The sequence below is a fragment of the Rhinolophus sinicus genome, chromosome 12 (genome assembly GCF_057876585.1).
Source record: "Rhinolophus sinicus isolate RSI-liver-muscle chromosome 12, RSI-T2T, whole genome shotgun sequence".
NCBI lineage: Eukaryota > Metazoa > Chordata > Mammalia > Chiroptera > Rhinolophidae > Rhinolophus > Rhinolophus sinicus.
In genome coordinates, this window is record NC_142512.1 from 29,396,823 (window position 1) to 29,423,943 (window position 27,121).

Genomic DNA, 27,121 nt, shown 5'->3' on the forward strand with positions numbered 1-27,121 from the left:
TCACCACCCAGAGTCAGTTCTCCTTCCATCACCATATATTTGATCCCCCTTACCCTCATCTCCCACCCCCCACCCCTTACTCTTTGGTAACCACTAAACTATTGTCTGTGTCTATGAGTTTTTGTTTCTCATTTGTTTGTCTTATTCTTTTGTTGTTTTTGGTTTATATACCACATATCAGTGAAATCACATGGTTCTCTGCTTTTTCTGTCTGATTTATTTCACTCAGCATTACACTCTCAAGATCCATCCATGTTGTCACAAATGTTCCTATATATTGCATTGTTTAAAAGCTATTTTATAAAGTATTTGTTGAGTCCCCAATTTCATTGCAGACTTTTGATGTCATCTATTGATGGTTTTATGAATTTGTTTGATTTAATGTTATTTTTAAGAAGGATTTAAAAATGTTCCTGAGGGACTTATTTTAGATTAATAAAGTTTATAAGATATTACTGAAGGACTTTGTTTTTTAACTAAATGAAATTTTAAACTTACATAAGCCAAATAATTTTATTTTGCCTTTGCTTCTTTTTAGTGAATTAGTACCATCTTATGATTCAGCTACTTTTGTTTTAGAGAATTTCAGGTAAGAGTTTTTGACAACTCTGGATTTTTGTATGTATGCATAAGAGCCAGGAAGGTGTTACTCCTGGGTAGGACATAGACCTAAGGAACTCTGTGACACCTCAGTGTAGTCTTAGAAGAAACAAATTTCCTATTAGAAACAGAGAGTTCATTTGTTTGGATTGTATTATTTCTTCAGGACAGATTGCTTCTCTCGTATAGGAAAGAGAATCATTTTTAGAAGAAGAGGGTCCACTTAGCCTTTGCTAAGATGGGGCGAATTGGTGATAGAGATCAATGAGCGCCCTACCCATTCTCTGAATTAAGAGTGATAGGAAGAAGTCCATTTTGGGTCCAATTTATCTCAGCTCAAATTCAGGACTTGTAGATAAGGTACCATTATTGTAAGAAATTTGTAAGTTTCATAACTTGAGTGTTAATTTTTTTAGCCATTACTACTTTTTGTCTAAGATTCAAAGCAAAGATCTTAAAACAAAAATGTCCTAAGGGACTTGTCTTCAAGGGCGGTATGGAAGTAGAGAACCAAGAATATAAGATCTTGCCTTAGGTAGACAACTTCGAGAGGTCATAACCATCAAAATAAGCCAAACAGAATTTATACCACTCCCTGTTTAATTTGTTTTTGCTTACGGGATAACTTTGTGGCTAAATATATACTTTCTGAGGATTTCCTCACATGTGTTAAGATTTAGTACATGTTCTTTTGTTTTTATATTTAAGAAAAGGATAATTGTACTACAGGGATGTGAGGAAAGAAGCACATTTCTTTTTCCCTTTAATGATAAAAGACTGCTTGTTGGAGTGGTAATTAAACTCAGGACACTTAGTTATGTTTTCCTTTTCCCTTAAATATCACAGTTTTGAGGTTTTTCTTTAACTTGAAACTGAAAAGATAGTGCTGAATATTTCAATATTACTAAATTTTCTTTTATTTCAGAATGTAAGTATTATATATGTAAATTAATACAGTGTAATTTTAACTTGTTCAGTCACCTTCTATTTCTTGTCCAGGATTTCAAATAAGCAACATAAATAAAGTGGTTGGTTTTGGTTTTGCCTGTGCTACTTCACAACAATTTTGATCTTGGGATTTTGTTGGTTTTCTTTGACTTTAGCACTTTGCGCCAGAGAGCAGATCCTGTTTACAGTCCACCTCTTCAAGTTTCAGGACTTTGTTGGAGGTTAAAAGTTTACCCAGTAAGTTTTTCATATTTCTAATAACATTTTAAGCCAAGATCTTTTTCTCAAGATTCTATAATACACTGGTTCACTTTTTTAGTGCGGTAAGGAATTAAAGTAATGACAATTTTTATGTTACTATAGGGTCTATTACCAAATCTACGAAAAAATGAGTTCAAAATGAACAGTATGAACCCTGACATATTGCTGAATTTATTTCTTGTTTGTAGGCAGATACTTACCTTTAGAAGAAATCTTTAAAATTCTTATTTTAAAAGTATTTTTTAAAGTAAAAATAGGTACAGAAAGCCATGAGAAACAGATGTATGCTGGTCACATACTCATGGTGCATTTCAGTATGACCTACATATTTTCTGCTAATTTGGCAGCTGGATCCTGTGGCATGATGAGACACATACTTGATTCCTATAGCAAGAATATGAGCAGTAGTGTGTTCTTTTATCATGTGACGTCTAGTCACATGTTTTTTAATGATATTGGCAACTATTGATGCTCATTGTGTTCATCTGTTAACTTATTGGGAGTTGCAAAACAGTGATATTCTCATTTTATTGTTTCTTTTTCATTTGTTAGTTGTTACACTTTTATAAAGAGATGCTTTCCTTTATTATTTGGTTACCCAATAGTACAGCTCATGTAGAAGAGGTAGGATTCTTTCTTGTTATTTGCCAGTTTTCTTTATTATTCTCTGAAAGTGATTAATTAGGTTTTTAAAAAATACCATTATGAACTCCTGGATTTATATATACTTAATATCTTCAAGTTGGCTTCTGTGTCTCTTGCTTTAACCCTAACAGTGCTTAGTAGTAACCCTAGTAGTTAGCTTTCTTGTTCTCGTCCATGGCAAGATATTCTATGCTCATCTTGTACATTTTTTTACTCTGTACCTGGAATTGGCCGTTTTATCCAAAGAATCTTGATTCCTATTAGTTGGAAGATTGCACTTCAAGACCTAACGGCACTAGGGATGTTCATTTCTATCAGGTTGGTCACTGTTTCTAGGCCTCCTTAGTGAACAGAGCTAGGAAATACGAAGGTAAATGTATGGGACGTTTCTGGGGGCAGGGGGCGTAATCTGTATCTATTTAAAAATTTATTTAACAGACTTTATTTTTAAGAGCAGTTTTAGGTTAACAGAAAAATTGAGTGGAAAATACAGAGAGTTCATACAACTCCTAACCCTCACATACACGGCCTTCCCCGTTATCCACATATGCACCAAAGTGGTATATTTGTTGCAGTTGATGAATTGACATTGACATGTTATCACCCAAAGCCCTAGTTTACATTAAGTTCATTGTTGGTGTTGTACATTTTATAAGTTTTTTTGTTTGTTTTTAGGCCAAAGACCATACCTTGAGAAAAACTGTAGGAGTGTGGATAAAATTGAAGTGGATTAGCTCCAGGGATCTCAGTGGAAAAAAAATATATGAACACTTTAAAATTGTTATATAATTGTAGACTATTGGGTTTTTTGATACATGTATGAATTTTTTTTAAAGAATTAACTCGAGTTTATGCTCACATTTACAATTCATATTTAAGACTATAGAAGTGTTTTTATAAACTTAATCTCTTTATATTGCACCTGTATCTTCTTTCTTCCACTCTAGGACTCATACTTCTTGAAGTCATAGGAAATGAGAGAATTAGGATAGCTCATAATCAGTCACTCATTTGCTTTATTTCACCTGACAAACACAGGCACCTCAGAGGAGGAACTCTTAATTCTACCATCAATTTTCTCACTGAGAACTGTTTTAAAATATTTTTGCATATACTGTCCTCATTCCCCTCCTCTGCCATGTCTAGACAATAGTTTGGATGTCCACAGCTTGTTCTCTAGTAGATTCTATTGAAAGAACTGATGGAAACAATATTCCCTGGGTTTTTGTATGTTGAAAACAGTTTGCATCCTTTGTAAAAGCCAGTATTGCTGGATATACAGTTCTTGGCTCATGTTTTTTATTCACTGGGTGTCTGAAATATTCAATTCCACTTTCTTGAGGTAAAGTCTGATGATAAACTAATCCTTAAAAGGCATTTGCTAATACTGCCTAAATGCTCACATAATCTTATTTTTAAATTCAGTAATTTACTACTATACGGTTTGCTAGTTAGGACTTACATTTAGATCTTTGATCTGTTTTCAGTTAATTTTTGTGTATGGCATAGGGATCCAGCTTGGTTGTTTTGCATGTGAATATCCAGTGTGATGTGGCCATCAAAAATACGGTGCCTGGCTTATTGAGAGATTCCCTGGCTCGGACCCCCTCCTCCACTTTTATGTGGACCTTCTCCCTTTGTTTCTATTGTTTCTGTGTTGTTTATCTTTTATTTCACTCTAGCTGTTTGTTTGCAATCTGTGGATTTGTACTGAAAGGCCCTGGATATTCATTTTCAAGAGTTTAGAGTGACTAGAGTGCATTTAGTTCTCAGGCTTTTTAATATTACGCCCTCTTGTACTTAGTCGGTATTGCATTGAGCAGCTCTTTCTAGTTTCAGCTGTTGTGTTTGGCTCACGATGCTTTTCAGTAACGAACTCTTGGCCATTTTGTGATTTTTTATTTTCTGGTCCATTTAGATGTCCCATTGATTCTCTCTTCTTTCTCCCATACCGATGTTGATATCATTCAGGTCTTTGTGGATGTAATTGGTGTTTCTTTACCTGCTTTTATTTTGGGGCTTGTGAAAGTAACCTGTGATATAGTTTTGTTGTAAACGTTGTTTGTGACCTTTTGGTTTTGCTGGCCAGTTATTTTTTGTTTTATGGTTGGATTTGGAGAGTTGCAAAAACTATGCTGCTATTATTGTGATGATTTTCCCAGAATCCTCTGCCTATTGAAAAATGTTAAGGCCAGTATTTTGTTAGACATATAGCTGGCATGTGAATAAGAGCAGTAAAAAATTTTGTTCCTTAAATTGATGGTAAATATTAAGTCAAAAAAAATTTCTACTGTTATTGGCTAATAAAGATCTGCAGTGAAAAATGTGCATTCCTTTTAATTAATTAATTAATTAATTAGTTTAACTCAAGGGAAATTGTTCTAGGAACATTATTCAAAAGAAAAAAATCCCAGCTGTTTGATTGATTTTTTAAAAATCAAAGTGATTTGTGATCTAATTTATATTGAATAAAATTCACTAATTTTGGCAAGTCTTAACAAATATACAGTCATATAATCATTATGACAGTCATGATTTTTATCACCCTCAAAAGTTATCTAATTTCCCTTGTCAGCTAATCCCTTCTTTTTCTTTCTTCCTGGCCTCTCTGCATCCATAGATCTGCTTTGGTCACTATAATTTCACTTTTCCAAAATTTCATATAATGGGATCATACAATTTATAATCTTTTGTGTCTGACTTTTTTCACTTAACTAGTGATTCGTTTATTCATTAATATTTATTGAGTGATACCGTGAGAGGTGCCTCAGGACCTTTTGGAGCAAAGTATCCTGGAGATGAAGGATTTACTAAGTACTTGTACTCTATATAGTCATATCCCAATAGACACGAATGAATGATAGGCTCCCTGCCCTCAGCCCTCACTGTCTGGTTGGGGAAACAGATATTTATACATGTAATTATAACAAATGTAATCCGTTAAAAAAAGGATTACATGTGAGGAAAGTACTGGAGAAATAAAAGTGGAATAATTATCTTTGTAAAAATCTCTGTAATGGAAATTTAAACAACTTCTCAACCTCCAGACAGAATCTTACATGGAATCCTAACATTTAAGACATAGAAATGATAATTACTTTAAACATCAAGTATTACCTTTTTCTATTGTTCTCTTTTTGATGATAAATATTATCTCATTTTCTAGTGAAATTTAGATTAAAAAAAATATTTTCCTTTGGGATTTTCATTTTTCTTGGAGGCTGATTTTTAAGAGTTCTTGTATGTTAAAACTCTTAACTGTGTGCCTTGATATTTTCAAGTTTTGTTAATGTACAAAAGTTTTGAATTGTTACACTCAAATCTTTTTATTTCTCTTACTGCTTTTAAGCTTAGAAGTACTTCCCAATCCAAGTATCAGATACTAGTTTGTATTTTTTTTGTTTGTTTCATTGTGGCTTAATTCTTTACATTTAAATTGATCTGGAATTTGTATTTGTATAACATCTTTTATTTTTTTAAGGATGGAAATGGAGTTGTTCGTGGTTACTACTTATCTGTGTTTCTGGAACTCTCAGCTGGCTTGCCTGAAACTTCCAAGTAAGACATGCAGTTAAATAAGAGACTTTAATATATGTTTATGTACATTGCTTTTAGCATTTTTTTATTAACTGTTTTGTTGATTACTGTATTGTTGTGTTTGTTAAAGTGTACACTAGTATGTAATCCTGGAATAGTATGATGGCATAGACTGACAGTTCTCAAATTGTATAGCCTCAGGCCTCTTTATATTCATAAAATGTATTGGAAACACCAAAGAGCTTTTCTTAATGGGGATTGTCTATTGATATTTTCTAAATTAGATATGAAAACTGAGGAAAAATGTTTTAAGTTTTATTAATTAACTTTAATAAACCTATTGCATATTACCAAATATTTTCTTGAAAAATAACTTTTTCTAAAGTAAGCAAAATAATATTTGATGACAAAACTTGTATTGTTTTGCATTTTTGGAACTCTCTTAATGTACGACTTTAAAAAAAGGTGACTAGATTCTCACATCTGCTTCTATATTTAATTTTGTGCAGTAAGTTGTTTTGGTTGAAGTATATGTATAAAATCTAGTCTCACAGATTTTTAATATCATGCAGTTGGGGAAAGTTTATTTTTAAGGAGATGTAATTCACATACCATAAAATTTACCTTCTAAATAAGTATGCAATTCAGTAGGTTTTAGTGTATTTACCGAGTACTTCAACTATCACCAATATCTAATTTCAAAACATTTTTATCAACCCACAAAAAAATCCCGTACCCATTAGCAGTGACTTCCCATTCCCTTTCCCCCCATCCTTGGTAACCACTAATCTACTTTTTGTTAAGTAGGAACATTTTATTTATTTATTTATTTTTAGTAGGTGTAATTGGCATATAACATTAATAGTTTCAGGTACACAACATAATGGTTCAATATTTGTATACACTGAGAAATGATCACCAACAGTATGTCTAGTTACTATCTGTCACCATAAAAAGTTACAAAAATTTGTTGAGAAAAAAGGGGAACATTTTTAAAGCAGTTTTAGATAATTGTGATCTTTGATATTACAACATAATTGAACAAGTGGTTGTTTGTTAAATGTAATTTGTAATGTGGAATCTGGAACCATATCAGTAAGTTTTGTTTATTACATTAAAATCTTTTGGTTTGGTATGAGATGTCTGCTTTTCAGCTCTGATGGAGTAACGGGAGTAATCCTTTCTCCTGTAACAACCAAGAAAAAAGAAAAGTAACATTTTCTAGATACTGGACATGAGGCAACAAATGAAAGCAATTCTGATAAACAAGAAACAGACAAATGAGCCCCATGATTGCCCTAGTTTACAGCCTTGAAAGCGCGTTCTCCGGCTGTAACACAGGGAGGGGAAACTAAGCTAGTCTGGCAGACTTCCTGAGTTGAGATAGTGCTGAATGTCCAGGAGGACCAATGCAGCTAGAATGTATTGGGCAGAATATCAGGAGAGAGCTGCACAGACAGAGAGCTCCAGAGATCTGTAGAGGGTTCCTTTCAAGTACTCCACAGAGTACACTGATCAGGGCTCATCTGTGAGGAAATTACCTGAGGTTGGGGAAAGAATCATCTGAAAAGATTGGAGGAAGTGGTGCCTGGTGCTCATAAAGGGCCGGGAACTGTGTCTATTCCCACCACTATAGTGGAGAAACTTAGACTTCATGGGGCACTGGGTAGAGTACTCAGGAAATTTTTGCCTCAGTAGTGAGGAATAGTTAAGTTCTAGACTAAACACTGCTCCGGACCTACCTAACAAATAAAAGCAAGACCTCAAAGGATCAAATTGTTTCCAAATAACTGCATCCCAGAGCAAAGCTCATGAAAATTTGTAAGATCACAAAAATATCCAGCATCCCACAAAGTAAAATTTAAAATTTCAGCTGTTCAGTCAAAGATTAATTGGCATGCAAAGAGGCAGGAAGACATAACCAATGAGAATAATAAATCAAAATTGAGCAAGAACTTTTTCTTTGTATGGGTTATATTGATATTTTCTGAATTATAAATTAAAACAAAAAATTTTAAAAATTGTCAGTTCGTTTAAAATCATAATAAACCTATTGTATATTAACATAAATTAAATTTTCATGAATAGTAACTTTTTCTAAAGCAAAATCATATTTGAAGAGAAAACTGGTATTTCTGGAACTCTGAATGTATGGCTTAAAAAAAGAAAACTGGAGTTTCATGTGAGGCATATGAAAGGACATTCAAGATAATTATAACTATTCCATTTGTTCAAAAGTTAAGTAGAGATATGGAAGCTATAAAAGACTCAAATTGAACTTGAAAATGAACTATATTTGAGATGAAAAATAAACTGGATAACATGAACAACAGATTAGATATTGCAAAAGAAAAGAATAATGAACTTGAAGGTATAGCAGTAGAAACTGTCCAAAATGAAACCTAGAAAAACGAATTCCGAAATAGTAGAACGACTTGAAACAGCTTAATGTAGAGATAATTGGAGACCTCAAAGAAGGCGATGGGAAGAAAAAAAGTAAAGAAATAATGGTGATAACGTTCCAAGCTTGATAAATACTTTAAACCCACAGATTCAGGAATCTCAATGAACTACAAGGACATGAAGCATGAAGGAAATTGCAAAGCACATTATAATCAAATTTCTCAAAACCAATGATAAACAGAAAATCTTAAACTGGCATTGGGGAAAAACGACATACAAAGATAAGGATGAACTCAGGTATCTCACTGGAAACAATACCAGTGAAATGATAATAGAGGGACATCTTAAAAGGGCTGAAGGAAAAAAATAAACTAGAATTCTGTAGGCAACAAAAATGTCTTTTAAAAAACAAAGGCATGTTCAGACCTAGACTGTAAAACATGTTAAAGCATATGCTTCACATAGAAGGAAAATAATACTAGTTAGACATCTGAATCTTAACAAAGGACTGGAGAGCAGCAAAAATGGAAATTTTATGGGTAAATACAAAATGTGTCCTATTAAAATAACTTTAAATGGTAATTGACTAAACAAAAATAATAACATTGTATTTTGGGGTTTATAACATGTAGAAGTAAAATATATGACAACAACAGCATAAAAGCCAAAAAGGTAGAGCACAGAAACATAATTTTGTGAGATTCTGACACTATGTGAAATAACAAAGCTAGACTGATGCTTTATACTATTGTATTAGTTTCCTTTGCCTTCTGTAACAAATTACCCCAGGCTTGGCAGCTTAAAACATTAGAAATTATTTCCTTCATAGTTCTGGAGACCAAAATCCAAAAACTATTGCTAGGTCAAAAATCAAGGTTTTAGTAGTGTCCTAGCTGCACAGGCACTAGGGGAGAATCCATTCCTTGCCTCTTTCAGCTTCTGGTAGCTGCCAGCATTCCTTGGCTTGTGACCACATTGCTCCATTTTCCTTCGGTCACATTGCCTTGCCTTTTCTGTTTCTGTCAACTCTTCCTCTGCTTTCCTCTTACAATGACAGTAATAATTACATTTAGGATTTACACGGATAATCCAGGATAGTCCCTTCATCTCAAGAGCCTTAATTTAATCACAGCTGTAGACTCCCTTTTTTTTGCCTTAAAAGGTAACATTCACAGGTTCCAGGGATTAAGATGTGGATATCTTGGGGGATGGATTGGTGGGTGGCATTATTCAGTCTACCACAACTGTGAACTGTAAAGCCACTGCTAAAATGACAAAGACATATATTAATACCTAATAAAGCAACTAAGGGGATAAAATGTAAACTTAATCTTAAAGAAGGCAGAAAAAGGTAACAGCTAGTAAAGAACAGATGGAACAGATATATATTGATGTAAATGGTCTAAACACCCGGATTAAAAGGCATAGATTGTCAGATTGGGTAAAAATGCAAAACTCAAGTACCTACTGTCCACAGAAATGCACTTTAAAGGTGTACTAGTCAAAGCAAGTTGGAATTGCTATTTTAATATCAACGTAGATTTCAAACCAACGAATGTTATCAGAGATCAAGAAGTTTATTTCATAGTGATAAAAGGATCAATTAATGAAGAGGAAGCATAACGATTCTAAACATTTATTTCTCTGATAATAGATCTTCAAAATATATGAAGCAAAAACTAATAGAAATACAAGATGAAATAGACAAGAACTTCTTTCAATTGAATAACAAGTAGGTTAAAAATCATCAAGGATATGTATGTAGTACATTTAAACAACACTATTAACCAGCCTGACCTGATTGACATTTATATAATGTTTGATCCAACAATAGCAGAATAAGAATTATTCTTAAGTGCATACAGAATATTTACCAAGATAGCTCATATTCTTGGACCTAAAACTTGTCTCAATAAACTCAAAAAGATTCAACTCATTAAAAATATGTTCTCATCATAATAGAATTTAGATATTAATAACAGACATTTTGTAAATCTGAAATATTTGGAAGTTATGAGGTATGATCAAAAAATACAGTGGATGTTTAAATAAGAATTTATTACATTACACATTGCCATTAAGCCCCCTCAAAATACTCCCCCCTTGCATTGAACACACTTATCCCACACTTATCTTGCCACTTTCTGAAGCAGTTCTGGAAGTCCTCTTTCAAGAGTGTCTTTAGTTGCACTGTCCTGGCTGCCTTGAGGTCCTGAATGGATTCAAAATGTTTACCTTTCATTGTCATTTTGACTTTGGTCAAAATTAATATTTTATCATTGACGACAAATCTTTTCCTTATTTGTTTTGGGCCAGAAATGTCTACCAGCTATCTACAATTGAGTAAGTTGTTTGTCCATTCTTTCAATTTCATGTTTCACCAAAAAAACTGACTAATGAGATTGCAACTCATTGGAACAAAGTCGTTTTCCAAAGACAACCATTGTACATCAGTATGCAGCACAAGTACTTTTTGTGTATTTCCCATTTTGATACCAGTTGAAGTTGAATAACATTTATCATTTTTACTACTTCATCAAAGGCATTCTTAAGAGTCACTGGCAATTTTTTCCCATCTCAAAGTGTGTGGCAATGAATAACAGTAATGACTACTGGTACATTCTAACTACCATTGCTTTATCACCAATAGCACAAATGTCAACAGAGTGAAAAAGGCAAATAACGTCTTAGTATTATTATGAAACTTTTTGGATACCTGAAGGGATCGTAAGGACTGACCCCCCAGGGCACACAGCCTACACTTTAAAGACCTCTGGCATAGATTAACCATAATGCTGAATATTCTTGCCACCTTTGGTGAGTCAAACTATGAAAAAATGCTAGTAATCTGGAAAGGATTCTGGCCTTCGATTATAAGTACGTTTTAGTCAAGAGTTCTCCTAATCTCTTGTGCAATCTGAAACGGTAGACTCACCTGTATTATTAGAACAGCTGTCGTCTGCTGAATATATATTTTGTACCATGCACTATGTTTTACATAACTCCTTTTGCTTTACTACCACCTTGTGAGCTATAGGTTCTATTACCACTCCCATTGCACAGATGGGACTGTAGTGGCTTAGTTATTCCCCTAAGTTCAGAATTGTTGGTTTTTTTAAATTAAAATTTATTGGGGTGACAATGGTCAGTAAAATTACATAGGTTTCAGGTGTGCAATTCTGTAATATGTCATCAATATATGACGTGTGTTCACCACCCAAAGTCAGTTCTCCATCACCATATATTTGATCCTGTTTACCCTCATCTACTCTACCCCCACCCCCTTACCCTCTGGTAACCACTAAACTATTGTCTGTGTTTATGAAATTCAGCATTGTTAAACAGCAGTCTGTTTAAGAGATTTTTCAGTCTTTGTATTCTTCGTTCTGAAGCACCAAGTTCTGTTTGATTTCCTGAAATCAGCCCTTATGTTTGGACAGTGGTTGATCTTGGCAGAGTTAGTGTAAGTAGTTTGGTGATACAGGATTTTGTTCATGTCCCTGTTGCTGCCATCAGTCTTGGGTCTCTCCATATCTCTTGCCTTTAGTACTGGTTTAATCTTGGTGCTTTTAATGTTGATGGTGCTTTTATTGTTGACCATTTACACTTCAGGAACTTACAGTTCACATTGTCTTACAAACAGCAATAACAGTGAGAATGAAATAGTAACATTCCGGATACTAAGGTTGAAAAAGATGAGAATTTGTATATTTGTTAGATATTACCTAAATACTTTAAGGAGGCTATTCTAGTCTGCTAAAAACAGACATGTTAATTATAATGATTCGGTAATTCTAGAGAAGAGTTTTGAATACTTTTTCATGAAATACTGAAATGTCATTCAATTATAGAATTCAGAGTTTAACGAGATAGTTTAACTGCCAAAATATGGAATAAAAACTTAAATTGTGTCATTATCTAGTAGATTTTAATACCACCTGGGACATCATTTTAATATCACCTGCAGAAGTACTTTCATAATTTCATTATGCTTAAAGATATCTGTATAAGAGCTGTGTGTTAGCATAGACACGTGTGTGTGGGCGGGGCTTTCAGAGGCAGTCTGCACATGAGTGACATCCTGGAATTGACTCTTCACAGTATATACCGAGTGACTTGTTTTAGAGAAGGGAATTTCTTAGAGATGCTTCCTAATGAAAGAGAACTTTCCTGGGGGAGTAATTTTAATGAAACTAAAAATTTTAGGTTAATAGTTGTTGAATTTATTCAGACTTTCAGTTTAATAGAAGGAAAGAATTTAAGTTGGAATATTCAAATTTAAGGTTTTAGCTTTAAGATTGGGGTTGAGATACTATCTAATTTAACTTGGGTTAATTGTCATATTTGTTAGAAATACAGATATATATTTGTTATGATTATAAAGAACTAATATAGATAAAAGAACTTTTTCCAAACATACGTTTTTTTCATACAAAACTGATTTTTCAAAAATTGTTTTATATTGATTCTAAATTTCTGTCTGTCTTGATCCTGGATGTATTTGACCATCTGCATTACTTTCTCCCTAGACTTTCAGGATTGTTGATTTTTTCTTATGAGTTTTTAGTTTTTCACCACTTATTTTTAAAATAGAAGTAAAAAGTTTATTTTTAGGTGAAATTTACATAATATATAATTAACCATTTAAAATTATACAATTCAGTGGAATTTAGTGCATTTACATTGTTGTACAACCACCACCTCTCTCTAATTTCAGAATGTTTTCATCACCCAAAACACCCTGTACCCACCCAGTAAACATGCCCATTTCTTTCTTCCCCTATTCCTAGACAATTACTTTGCTTTCTCTGTGTATTTGCCTATTCTGGATATTTTATTTAAAATGTCATGCAATATGAGACTTTCTGTTCACTTAGCATAGTGTTTTCAGGTTTCACCCATGTTGAAGCATACCTCAGAACTTCGTTCCTTTATATGGCTGAATAATATTTCATTGCACATATATACCTCGATTTGTTTATCCGTTTATTTGTTGATGGACCATTGGTTGTTTTCACCTTTTGCCTATTATGAATAATCCTGCTATAAATATTTATGTACAAGTTTCTATATGGACATGTTTCATTTTTTATTATATACCTAATTGTGGAATTGCTGAATTATAAAATAATTCTATGTTTAACATTTTGGGGAACTGCCAAACTGTTTTCCATATTGGCTGTCTCATTCTATATTCCTACCAGCAATTTACAAGAATGCATATTTCTCCACATCCTCTCCAGTACTTAAATTATTTTCCATTTTTAATTATATTTTATAGTCATTCTAGTGAGTATGAAATGGTATCTCAGGGTTTTGATTTCCATTCCCTTAATGACCAGTGAAGTTAAACATCTTTTCATGTGCTTGTTGGCCTTTGTATAACTTCTTTGGAGAAATGTCTGTTTAAGTTCATTGCCCATTTTTAAATTGGGTTGCTTATCTTTTTGTTGTTGAATTGTTACAAGAATTCTTTATGTATTTTGTATGCCACACTCTTACCAGATATATAATTTGGCAATAGTTTCTCCCATTCTGTAGTTTGTCTTTTCACTTTCCTGATAATGTCCTTTGATGCACAAAAATTGTAAATTTTTATGAAGTCCAAGTTTCTTTTGTTGCTTATACTTTTAGAGTCAAATCTACAAATCCATTGCCACATTTGAATTCATAAAGATTTACCCCTATGTTTTCTGAGTATTACAGTTTTAGCCCTTACATTTAAGTCATTGATCCATTTTGAGTTAAGTTTTGTATATGGAATTAGATAAGGGTCCGATTTCATTCTTTAGCATATAGCTATCCAATTTTCTCAGCAACATTTGTTGACAAGACTTTTATATTCCCATTGAATGATCTTGGCACCCTTGTCAAAAATCAATTGTGCATAAGCATTTGGTTTTATTTCTGGACATATAATGGAACCCTTTGTACTACAGAGCTGGCCTCATGACTTCCATAAAATCTAGGCAGACAGACTATCATAGCTTTTGTATTGGTTAGTTCTTTGTGCCATCATCTAGATAACGTACTATGAGAGATATTAGTATATTTGACAGTACGTAAAGAAATATTTAACATGATATATGTAGGTAAAGATCTGTAATTTTTTCTTTTGCCTTTTCCAGCAGAAGTAACAGGCTAAGCTATTATGTTTTTCTTTTAAAAATTTACCTCCACCATAAAAGAGAAGCTTTATGGCTACTGTTGAGTGTTCCTTCTGATTATCTTTATTTCTTCACTTTTTTTTTTTTAATAACAGTACTTTCTTAGTTAAAATGAGTTTGAAGACTTGAAAGTTTTATACTATGTAAGATACGGAAATCTGGATATATTGTCTTTCCCAATGTATACTTATTTTCTGAGAAAACTTGATAGGCTTGACTTCCTCAATACATAGTTGATTTATTATAAGTTGAATTGGAAAAATATAGTAGAGTATTTTATAATTTATGTATTTTAAAATTGCTTAGTGATAAACCTCAAAGGAAATGGCAGAATATTTACATGTGAGGCAATATAGGTAATGAAAATATGGGAAAATACATAGCTTTGCCGAAATAAAAGTAACTTTGAAAGTACTGTTTTATACAAGTTTATTTATTGAGGTGGTGTTTTATACCTGATATATAGGTAAACATTTTTAAGAGGGAAAAAGGACCTATTGCCAGTCATGTCTTGGTAGCTCATCCACAATACTGCTATCTTTAGAAGTAATACAATCCTTTCTGAGAGAAATGTAATTGTATATATCAGTAAGTTTCTTCTCAGGGAATTTATGACCTTCCTTAATGTTTTGATGAGTCTGTTTTATATTCTTGTTTTACTAATGCTATATTACTATTCTGTTTTTCAATTTTAGATATGAATATCGTGTAGAGATGGTTCATCAGTCCTGCAATGATCCTACGAAAAATATTATTCGAGAGTTTGCATCTGACTTTGAAGTGGGAGAATGCTGGGGCTATAATAGATTTTTTCGTTTGGACTTACTTGCAAATGAAGGATACTTGAATCGACAAAATGATACAGTGATTTTAAGGTAATAGGAAACATTTGATATTGTGGTATTTATCATGAGGGAATAGTGTCACCAGAACTTTAAAGTCTATTCATTTAACAAAGATGAATATTGAAATTCATGCTAACTGTAACTTTACCGTGTTCTTAACCATTTCATTTCAGGAGTCCTGTGTAGTCAGTGAATAATTTAAGTTATTCAGAAATGTGTTTAATATCTAGTTACTAATTTCATAAAAAGGTAACTACTGCTTCTAATGAATGTAGTAATGTACCATTTACTGACAACCTCAACATTTGGAAATCAAAGAATAGTGAGGGATCAAGTGCTTATTTTTTTCACTCAACATTGTACATATTCGGGTGACTTTTTACAAGCTTAATTTCATGAAAAGATTTTCACTTCCTTCTAGATAGCATCGAATTAAAAATAAGGGAGTAGAGATGAAAACAAATTAAGTGATGATAGTTGGTGTGTTATGTGAAAGAAAGGACAAAACGTAAATACTGACTGAAACCACAACAGTCCCATTTAATGTTGGATAACCTTTACAAGTCAAAAACTTTTGGGGCATCATTACATGATGTTTTGCTGATGATCAAAACAAGAACTTGAGTATTAAAAAAATAAATTCAAATGTGTTTTGAACTGAGAGGTTTCAGAATGTTTAACAGTTCAGAAAGTTTCCATCACCACAATTTTGAAGGCTTTTTTCCTTGGAAGTGATTTGATATACTCTTAAATTTCACATACTCTTTGTTCTTGAGGGCGCTGGGTAAGATGCTATTATATCAACCTTTGTTATTATGTGTTCTTCATAACTTCTCTGGGAGAATTAAATGAAAAAAGAGATTATTGTATTTTCAAAGTAGGAAAAAAAATCATGTTTTTGTCATCTTTTGGGGATTATTTTATAACTTTTTTTTTTGTATTTCTAAAAAATTATTCACCAAAAGAAATAATTTGTTGATATTTCATACTTTAACCATAGAGAGGCTTGAAAGATTATTCAAACATTAATCTTACCAACATAAAAAAGAACCATTTTTTTTTTATAGCCTTAGTCCTCTCCTTATTGGAGTCATAGTAATGTTTAATCTTTCTGGTGGCAATCTGTGAGCGAGTTTTGTTTTTTTTAATGCAGTTAGTCTAACCTCTAGTTCTTTATTTAGGCCATCTCTGTTTATAACAGAAGTTTTACTTATAGACTTAGTACAGGAACAGATTCCTGTTGTGTTGTTCAATTATCATTTATTTAACAACATTTGTTGTGTCTGCACCTGGCCTTGGGCTAATCCTAAGAGAAAGACATGGTTTTTGTTCATAGGAAACGCAAGATGAAATTGACAGATAAACAGAATTTATTATTTTATAAGACAGTGCTGTCATAGCAATATAAATTTCTGTGGGGTTCACATAGAAGGGGCTTTTATATCTGATTACTTATTTATTTAATGAGAGATTGCTCAAAATTTAAACTTCAAGATTCTGGTGTAATTTTATATGTACTTATAAGGCTTTTCTATAACTATATGAATAAATATATATTGTATTATTAAAAGAGGAAGTTCAGAAATTTAACCTGCTGCTTGCATTTGTTTTAATAGCACACGTACTAAAAATATGCAGTGTTGACCATAGTTTCATGAGTCATTCAAAGATAATACTCTTTAGAAAGTCTTCCTGCTGTCTTTTGAGTGTATGCTGTCTGAGCAGTATCTGCTCTGAATGGTGACTGAATGAGTCATCTCTACCCTCTGATGCATGAGTATCCTTGACTAAAAATAGGTATCTGCTGCAGATAACTATTAGATAGTCCGTGATTCCTGAACTAGCTCTAAAATCCTAGGAAAAATGGAATGGTAGTTAATATATGGTTGGCAAGACTGAAAGGAGGATTTGCAGGCTTCCAAAGTAGTCTTGCCTCTTGTGACTTCAGAAACATCTTTACACGTTACTGTAATTTTTTTCACTGCAAATGTAGTTTGACTGTATAACAAAGGTGGTAGTTCTTTGTTTTGTTTTTTGCTTGAATAAGTATTAATTTTTTTAAGTACAGGTAGCTCTAAAAGAAAGATCCTATCATTTATCCATTAATGTGCTTTAATATAGATGTTTTTTCCTAACCCTAGCTGAAATATGTCATATTGTGACATATGGAAAATTTTGATTTTTAAGCTGCTGTCTGGAGGGGTTGGGAATTTAGAGCTTGAATCTCTTTGGGAGACAGTAAAGCAGTCCTGGGTAGTTGACCCTTTAAGCGATTTTTACTGAGGAACAGGAAATATGGGAATGTGAGATGTACGAGGGAAGGAAGAAGAGCAGCGCCTAAAACAAACTTTGCCTCTTTTGCTGGGGTCTGACCTAGGCAAGAAAGGGGAAGGAAAGTGTTAGCTTTCTCCTTCTGCACTGTAGGATCCTCTTATTTCCAACTCATGATCAACGTTGTATTTGAGCTAGAGTATCGTAGTAAACATGCTTTAGTAGGTTAACTGTGATGTGTAGTTATTTCTTTAGAAAAGTACAGTTTAAGTTTAGACAACTGACTTACAGATAATTGACTTTTCAGAAACTTATAATTTATGAACTACATGTATAAATGTGTAAATGGCAAATACCGGAGCTCTGAGTTCATTTTGAATTTTGGCCTTACACTATAATCAGACTTAAAATTGTAGAATTTATAATTATAGATTCAAGGGTTGGTTGATAATATTTTACTGTTTGGATTATTTTTCATGTGCAGCTATTCTTTTAAGGTTTCAGGTTCGTTCACCAACTTTCTTTCAAAAATGCCGGGACCAGCACTGGTATATTACTCAATTGGAAGCTGCACAGACTAGCTATATTCAACAAATAAATAACCTTAAAGAGGTAAGCAAAAAAACAAACAAAAAAGAAACATATTCTTTGGATTTAATATTTCATATTATCTTATTTGACCTGTTAACACTTGTAATTAGATTTTGGATATTTATTGCTGTTCGTAGTTGTAGAAAAATCCAATTCTCTTGTTCTCTATCCTCACCACCTTTGAACCTCTAATGCTTCACTGTCCAGTTCAGTAGCCATTAGTCACATATGGCTGTGTAAACTTACGTTCCATAGTTGCACAGCCACATTTTAAATCCTTGTATTGGACATCGCAAATATACGTAGAAAGTTTCCGTCATCGCATAACATTGTATTGGACAGTGCTGCTCTAGTTTGAGGTATAATCTTTTGTGTTTCTCCCAGTGACTTGGGTATTTCTCTTCCCCATGCTGTCTTCAATTTAGAGGATTCAAAGCTGTAGAACAGGGGTGTCCAAACTGCGGGCCAACTGCAGCCTGCGATCCATTTTTTATTGGCCCACAGCAAATTCCAAAAATATATTTAGTTTATTTAAATAAACCACGTACTTCACCTCGAGTGAGTGGCCCGGCTGTTTGTGTATTTTATTGAATATGGCCCTTGGTGAAAAATGTTGAAAAAAGTTTGGACACCCCTGCTGTAGAACAACCGAAAATTGCCCCACCTTGAATTCTCACTATTGTTGAGTTGAGCACTGGAGAGGATCAGTTAATGATTTTTATTTTATAATGGTAAACTAAATTATATAAGGAATGTTTCTTTCTGCCAATGGAAATTGGGGTGGGGTGGAAGGTTTGAAGTGCTCAGAGTGGTTAATAGATCAGGGAGGAAAATATGAACAAATACATACTTTCAGAGATTTTCATATTAAGTGTGCTATTTAATATTTAAAACTGTCTCTAATTACTATATAGTTTGCTAATTCTATGTGTACCTTGGGCTGGGTATGCAAAGAAGGACATGAATAAATTGGGCAGTTTTTCTTTGTCAAAGATTTTTTTTCATAAGCAAAAGGCAGGAGGTGGTGAGCGAGATGGCTCAAGAAATGGTTTTAGGAACATCTGGATATATTTTTCACTTGAAATATATTTTACTCTATCACAGAAACAACTACTTATGACTCATGTTTATTTATGCTGTTTTTGTTTTGAAAGAGACTTACTATTGAGTTGTCTCGAACTCAGAAATCAAGAGATTTGTCACCACCAGATAATCACCTTAGCCCCCAAAATGATGACACTCCCGAGACACGAGCTAAGAAATCTGGGTCATGCGCAGACATGCTTCTCCAGGACGGCCCTACTACAGCTTCTGTAAGAGAGGCCAAAGATGATGAAGAAGATGAGGAGAAGATTCAGAATGAAGATTATCATGTAATAATTAGGCCTGTTTGAGATTTTTTGTGGGTGTGATCAGAGAAGTGAATAAGGTCATGGTTTCCAACATAAGATGTAGAGGAATCAGTGTGCTGAAAATCTTGTGCATTTATTTTCATTACTAGTATATGCCCTTCTGTAAATGTTAATAAGTCAGAAGTTGTTGAATCAAAGTATTTCAAGGTTCTAAAAATTAATTTATTGTAGAAAACTATAGTCAACAAAATAAACTGATGAACATTCTAGAAACTATATAAGTTGTTGATTTTTAAAATGTGTTCTATTTCCATTCATTGAAACTAGTAAGCACCTTATTATTGCATATATAGATAGAATGATTTAGGATTTGGGAGCCTTTGTCCCAGCTATACAATAACCAGAATGAGAATTCAAGAAGTGGTTGTTATTGTTCAATGTAAGACCAGGGATGCAGAGACAAGCATTTTTTGCTATAGTTGTTACTTTTAAGATGGGAGACTACAAGTATACACTAAAATGGAGGAGTCATTGGGAGAGAGCGATTGAAAATAAGTTTAAGGTATTGATAAAACAGTATTTAAGGATATTAATAAGGGTTGGAGCACTCAGGTGAAGCAGATAACCTTTGATAGGATGAGTTAAAGGAAGACAGGTAGGGCAGCTGAAAATTAGGAGGATTTATTTCAAATCAGAAATTATTACAGTGATACTTTTAGATATATAAATAAAGTAGGTTTTATATTTATTTATATATCTGAACATGTTAAAAAACATAATAGCCAATATGTTTTTCTGTGCAGATAGGTGACAGGATTGTACAGTGACCTTGAGGATAATAGAGGTTAGGTAGGACTTGAGGAACGATGGTTTGAAATGTTACTCTGTAAGGAGCCTTACTGGAAGCTGATATGAAATATGTGAAGCATTTCCAGGTACACTGAGGGCCCAGCTGAAACAGGCAACAATAAATTATTAGTGTTACTAGGTAATGTTATTGTGTGATTTTTCTCCAGCCGAGGCACAGGAGCATAGAATTCTGATGATGACATTGTTCTTTGGTGCTTGGTCTATACTGAACTCTCCATTGAGATGAAAATCTCGTATCTTTGCCTTGATCTAGCATGAGCTTTCAGACGGAGATCTGGATCTGGATCTTATTGGTGAAGATGAAGTAAATCACCTTGATGGCAGCAGTTCCTCCGCCAGTTCTACAGCAACAAGTAACACGGAAGAAAATGACATCGATGAAGAAACTATGTGAGTGTCATATTAACTACCATTATAAAGCATCTAAGTGAAAATTACTAGAAGCATATTAACTAAGGCCTAAAAGTGGGGATATTTAGCATTTTTTTCTTGATATAGAGTATCTTATGTGAGTGATCTTGAAGGAAAGACTTGAATTAGTTTCTTCTCTTTTGTCTCTGGGTTTCAAACAGTTCTAGTTTTTGTTTTAACTTTTAATTTTGCATTAAATTCATACTTAAGAAAAGTTGCAAAAACATTAAGAATTTCCATATTAAAAATAACTGCCCAGATTCTTTCCCCAAATGTTATTATTTTGCTTTGTTTTATGTTTCTCTCTTCTCTCTCTATAATTGTTTTTGTGAGACGTTTGAGGTTCAGTGTACACTTCTCATGTTTCTTATGTAATTACAGTACAGTTATCAAAATCAGGAAATTAACATTGATGTAATACTGTAATCTGACCCTTTAAAACTTTTGCCAGTGATGTCCTTTGGACTAGGATCCAGTGCAGGATCACATGTTGCTTTTAATCTCTCTAGTCTGCCTCAATCTGGGTCACTTAGTTTTTTTTCTTTTGTTTTTTTTCTTTTTTTTTTTTTTTGATGGCTGATACTTTAGAAGTATAGAGCAGTTATTTTGTAGAAAGTCACTCAGTTTGCAGTAGTCTGATGTTTCCTCACGATTAGGTTGAGGATATGCACTCTTGGCGGGTATACTACAGAGGTGATGATGTAGCCTTTTCCGTGCATCCTGTGAAGGACAGGAGGAGGGTACATGTCTTTAATCTGTCCCATTGTGGTGATTAATTTAGATCAGTTGGTTAAGAGTACTTTAAAATTATGATTTTTTTCCCCTTTGTAATCAGTAAATATCTTATGGGAACGTATTTTGAGACTGTAAATATTTTTTTCTTAATGGATGTTTGTCCATTAATTTTAGCATCCATTGATGACTCTTGCTTGAAAAGGATTACCATGTTGATTGCCAACTGATCTTCTAATTCCATTATTTGTTCTGCGTTTATTAATAGGAATTCTACTTTAAGAAGGAGCTTTTCCCTCTGCTCACTAATATGGACTCATGGATTCTTATATTATTAAATAGTTTAATCCATTTACTATCATAATTTATTGCCCTCATTATTCAAGATTTGGCCAATGGGAGCCTATCAAAGAGCTAACTCCTGTGCCCTTCTGAGATGTCCTCATCATTTTTTAAGCACTTTTTTATTTTCTAGCACTATAAGATATTCCAGGTCCATCTTGTACTTTCTCTGTCCCAGCCCTGGCTTCAGCCATTTCACAAGAATGAGGTGAGAGTTTTAATCCTCTATTTGACTTCGCCTGTATTCCCACAAATTAGCTTTTCGAAATAGACTATTTTGAATAGACTGCTTAATGTTCCATCGTAGCATATATGGCAGATTGTCTAAAAGGGTTGATTAGTTGACATGTGAAGTCTAAGTACCTTTAAGTTCTCAAATCAGAAATTATTACAGTGATACTTTTAGATATATAAAATAGAACTCGATGGAATCAACACGGAAGATTCTTTTAGATGGTGATTCTGTATAATGGAATCTATTTTGCTAATAATAGGTAGATTAAATATGCAGTTCTATCTGAATTTTATTATTTATTTATTTATTTATTTATTTATTTATTTATTTATGGAGGACGCAGCTCACAGTGGCCCATGTGGGATGGAACCGGCAACTTTGGTGTTATTAGCACCACGCTCTAACCAAATGAGCTAACCGGCCACCCCCTGAATTAATTTCTTTGACTGTTATGTCCCTTGAATTTTTTCAAGGTTGTTTTGAGAGCAGTTGGATTTTACAAAAAACTTGATTCATAACCTTTCATTAGATTTACTTTTTAATCCTTTTTCTAATAGAAGGTCTATATACATATATCTACAATAATATCTCAATTGAAACACTTATGTATAATTCATAGAAATAGCACAGTTAATTGTGAGATATTTTGAGCACTCAGGGAATCATAAAGTGTTAGATCTTAGAAATTAAGGTCAATTCCTTCCTTTATAGTTGAAAAATAGGCATACAATTTGAATAATGATTATGATAAATAGCTTTTAAATAATTAGGACACATTTATCAAGTAGGCCTTTTTTTCCTTCTCTCTCCTCTTCCATTACCTTCTCCTTCCTCAGTATTTCTACAACAGTACTATGTATTTCTTCCTGCAATTTTTTTCTTTTGAGATATTTGTAAAATCACATGCAATTGTTAAGAAATAATAGATATTTCATATACCTTTTGCCCAGTTTTCCTCCATGGTAAGTAACATTTTGTAAAACCATAGTACAATATCACAGCCAGGTCATCGACGTTGGATAGTGAACATATGGAACCTTTCCACCACCATCAAGATCCTTCATGTTGCCTTTTTATAATACACCCACTTTCCCCCACTTCAGCAACCCCCAGTCTCCCAGTCCCCACCCTGCAGCCACTCATGTGTTCTGTGTTCCCCGTTTCTATAATTTCGTCATTTAAAGAATGTTATATAAATGGAATTACACAGTAAATAACCTTCAGGGATTGGCTTTTTTAACTGCATAGTTCTCTGGAGACTCATTCAAGTTATTATGTGTATCGATTGGTTTCTTTTAATGCTGAGTAGTATTCTGTGTTGTGGTTGTACCACAATTTGTTCAACCATTCACCATTTAAAGGCCATCTGGATATGGTTTCCAGTTTTTGGCTATTATGAATAAAGCTACTATAAACATTCGTGTACAGAGTTTTATATGGGCGTAAGTCTCCATCTCTCAGGCACAAAGGCAGTTACTGGATTGTATGGCAATTGAATGTTTAGATTTTGAAGAAACTGTCAAACAGTTTTCTGAATGTCTATACTATTTTGCATTCCTGTGAGCAATGTATGACTGATCTAGTTACTCTGAATCCCTACCAGCATTTAATGTTGTGACTAGTTTTTATTTTAGCTATTCTAGGTGTGTAGTGATATCTAATAGTGATTTTAATTTGCATTCCTCTAATGCAGGTGTGTCCAAACTTTATTCAACGTTTTTTACCAAGGGCCATATGCGGTAAAATGCACAAACAGCCGGGCCACTCACTCAAGGTGAAGTACGTATTGCCTCACCTGGTTTATTTAAGTAAACTAAATATATTTTTGGAATTTGCTGCGGGCCAATTAACAATGGATTGCGGACCGCAGTTGGCCTGCGGGCCGCAGTTTGGACACCCCTGCTCTAATGGATAATGGTGTTAAACATTTTTTCATCTGCTTAATTTGCCATCTGTACCGGGGATGCCAAAAAAATGTATACCAGTGGACACTTTGGTCAACGTTGCTCAAGCAGTAGTTCGCCATAATCAGAAGTGTCTGGACACTGATGGTAACTGCTTTGAGCACCTCTTGTTATTGCAGAAGTCAAACATGACTGGTATTCATCTTTTGTTATTGGTATATATTGAGTATTAGAATTTTAATAGTTTTTTTTATTTCTTAAAATATGTATACATATTTTTGGCACCCTCTGTTTATCATTAGTGAAAGTTCTCTTAGTGTCTTTTGCCCATTTTCTAATTGAATATTTTTAACTGTTGAGTTTTTTTTTTAAATTATGTTAAAATATACAAACATAAAATTGACCATTTTAACCATTTCTAAGCGCAGTTTAGTGGCATTATTACATTCACATTGTTACAACCATCACCACCATCTATCCTCAGAGCTTTTTTTCCATATTCCCAAACTGAAACTCTACACATTAAACAATAATTTCCCCTTCCATCTCTCTTCCACCCCCTGGCAACACTGTTGAGTTTTGAGAATTCTTCATGCATTTTAGATACTAATCCTTGCAAATACTTTTTCCCACTCTGCATCTTCCTTTCATCTTCTTAATATGGTGTTTTGCCAAGAAGTTTTTTTTCTTTCAGCAGTGTTTTGTAGTTTTCAGAGTATACATTTCACACTTGTGTTAAATTCATTCCTAAGTATTTTATTCTTTTTCATGTTGCTGTACATGGAATTGATATATATTTTTTTATTTTCTTTTTGGATTGTTCTTTGCAAATATATGGAAATACAGTTGACTTTTGTCTATTTTTGTATCCTACAACCTTGCTAACACATTTATTAATTTTAATAGTTTTTAGTGGAGTCTTTCCCCCCACTTCATCATTGTGTTTTACTTTTTGTGGGGGAGACTAGAAGGAGGGAGGGGAGGAAAATGGTCCCACTGGAGACTCCACAGTGTATGAGACTGGTACTATAAGGATGGGATGAGATAGCCAGGCAGATTAGATGGAAGGTCCCCAAGATTTTTTTTCCTACTGGTTTCTGTTCTCTAATGAAAATGGTAATATATACATGTATTACCACATGGTATTCCATAAATGTCAGTTGCCTTTTCTAGCAGAGTTTCCCACAAGCTATGCTCTACCCAGACATCATCCTCCTCTTTTCAAGGAGTGAAGATCACGTAGAAAACCGTGGAATTAAAAGTGCAGCAGTTTGGGTAATGCCGTCAGCTAGCTGGCTTAGTGTTGGGCCTTCCTGTCTCCCCATCACCCCCACTCTGCTATGCCAGGGTGGGACTGAGAGTACAGTTTCCCAAGGGGCTTCCCTGAAGCCTAGCCAGCTTGTCCTGGAAGATTCCATGTGGAGGGCTGTAGGTTGCAACTCTCTAGTGCACTGTCCTTTCTTCTTGGCGATGGTAATTGTAGGGAAAGAAGCAGACAGCTGAAGGGCTGTCTTCAGGATCTCAACAGCCTGGCTTTGCTCAGTATCTTGGAAATTTACATCATTCACAGCTAGGACTTGGTCCCCATCCTGAAGTCCTGCTCGACGTGCACAGTCAGGAATCATCTTGGAGATGAACGTGCCTTGCCGGGAGGCCTTTCCTCCTCAGATATTAAATCCCAACTGAGCTTCAGGGGGCTTCTTTAGTGTGGTGATTCGGGGCAGAAACTGGGTCAATTCATTGCTGTCGTCTGGGTGGTATACTCTCGTGAGGAGAACCCATGCTGGGAGAGTCTCAGAGTCACGCAGGAAAACCAGTGTGTAGTCACCATAAGGAATCTGGCTGTCCCTTTCCACAAGGCCCTGACAGGTCTCAGCGACCTCCGGCTCCCTCACCGCCAGTTAAGCCTGGGCACTGGAAGCAGATGCTCAAATGGGTCGAAAAGGCCAGTGGATTCTTTAAGTTTTTCTATGTACACAGTATATTATCTGTAAGTTGACATAGTTTTACTTCTATTCCAATCTGGATGCTTTTTACTTATTTTTCTTGCCTAAGTTCACTGGCTAGAATGTCCAGTAGAACGTTGAATATAATTGGTGGGAGTGGACGTCCTTGTCTTGTTCCTGATCTCAGAGGGAGAGCCTTCAGTCTTTCACCTGTAATTATGATGTTAGCTGTGGTTTTTCCATAGGTGCTCCTCATTCGGTTGAAGAAGTTCCCTTCCATTCTTAGTTTCTTGAGTGCTTTTATTACGAGAGGGTGTTGGGTTTTGTCAGGAGTGTCTTTCTGCATCTATTCAGATGATCCTGTGGTTTTTGTTTTTTATTCTGTTGACATGATGTATTACATTAATGGATTTTTGGATTTTAAACCAACTTTGCATTCCTGGGATAAATCTCACTTTGCTGTGATAATTCTTTTTATGTTTTGCTGGATTTCGTTTGAGATTCTTTTTATGCCCTAAGTAGTGTTGCAGAGAAACTTTGTGCTCTTAGTGGTGTTACATATTTCTCTGTGGCTCTGTTTTATAGCACGCTTCTCTACCCAGGCAAAATCTCTGAGCGAGAGCTCGGAAGCTGGAGTGAGGGCCAAGGTGTGCTAATTTCTCCCACTTAGAAGCTGAAGCAGTGTGGGTAGGGGAGTTGGCTGTAGATTCAAATCTTTTCAACTTGTCTTCTCAGGCCTTGGACTTCTGCTTTACAAGTGAATTGGGGCAAGGGTGACTTGGGTCTCAGTATTCTCAGCATGCTGCACCCAAGGTAGAGTCTTGGGTCTGGGTAGAAGAAGGGAATCCCCACCTTTTGGCTACATATACCTGACCTTAGCTTCAGCAACAGGTAGCTGGGGAAGGGTGAGAAATGTTGATACCTTATCCCTCCTGGAAGTACAGCCCTTCTATTGGGAGCTATGGAAATGGGAGACTTATGTTCTTGGATGCACCCGTCTGGAGTGGAATTTCTGTATTACTGAATTGGGAGGCAAGGAAGGAGAGGGTTCACGCACCAGA

General features: G+C 34.3%; 1 protein-coding gene and 1 pseudogene across 16 annotated transcripts in view; one reads left to right on the forward strand and one right to left on the reverse strand.

Moving 5' to 3' along the window:
• Positions 1 to 27,121, forward strand: part of TRIM37 (tripartite motif containing 37) — a 162,281-nt gene that overhangs the window by 25,779 nt on the left and 109,381 nt on the right. For 15 of the 16 annotated variants that reach the window (XM_074319741.2, XM_074319742.2, XM_074319745.2 and 12 more), the window contains exons 10-16: positions 539 to 589; positions 1,704 to 1,785; positions 5,936 to 6,012; positions 15,257 to 15,436; positions 18,175 to 18,289; positions 19,423 to 19,641; positions 20,744 to 20,880. In XM_074319741.2, coding sequence (XP_074175842.1) covers positions 539 to 589; positions 1,704 to 1,785; positions 5,936 to 6,012; positions 15,257 to 15,436; positions 18,175 to 18,289; positions 19,423 to 19,641; positions 20,744 to 20,880 — 861 coding nt within the window. The remainder of the gene's footprint in view (positions 1 to 538; positions 590 to 1,703; positions 1,786 to 5,935; positions 6,013 to 15,256; positions 15,437 to 18,174; positions 18,290 to 19,422; positions 19,642 to 20,743; positions 20,881 to 27,121) is intronic. The other variant, XM_074319752.2, reaches the window with a different exon arrangement.
• On the reverse strand, positions 25,558 to 26,340 carry LOC109449739 (PDZ domain-containing protein 11 pseudogene; annotated as a pseudogene).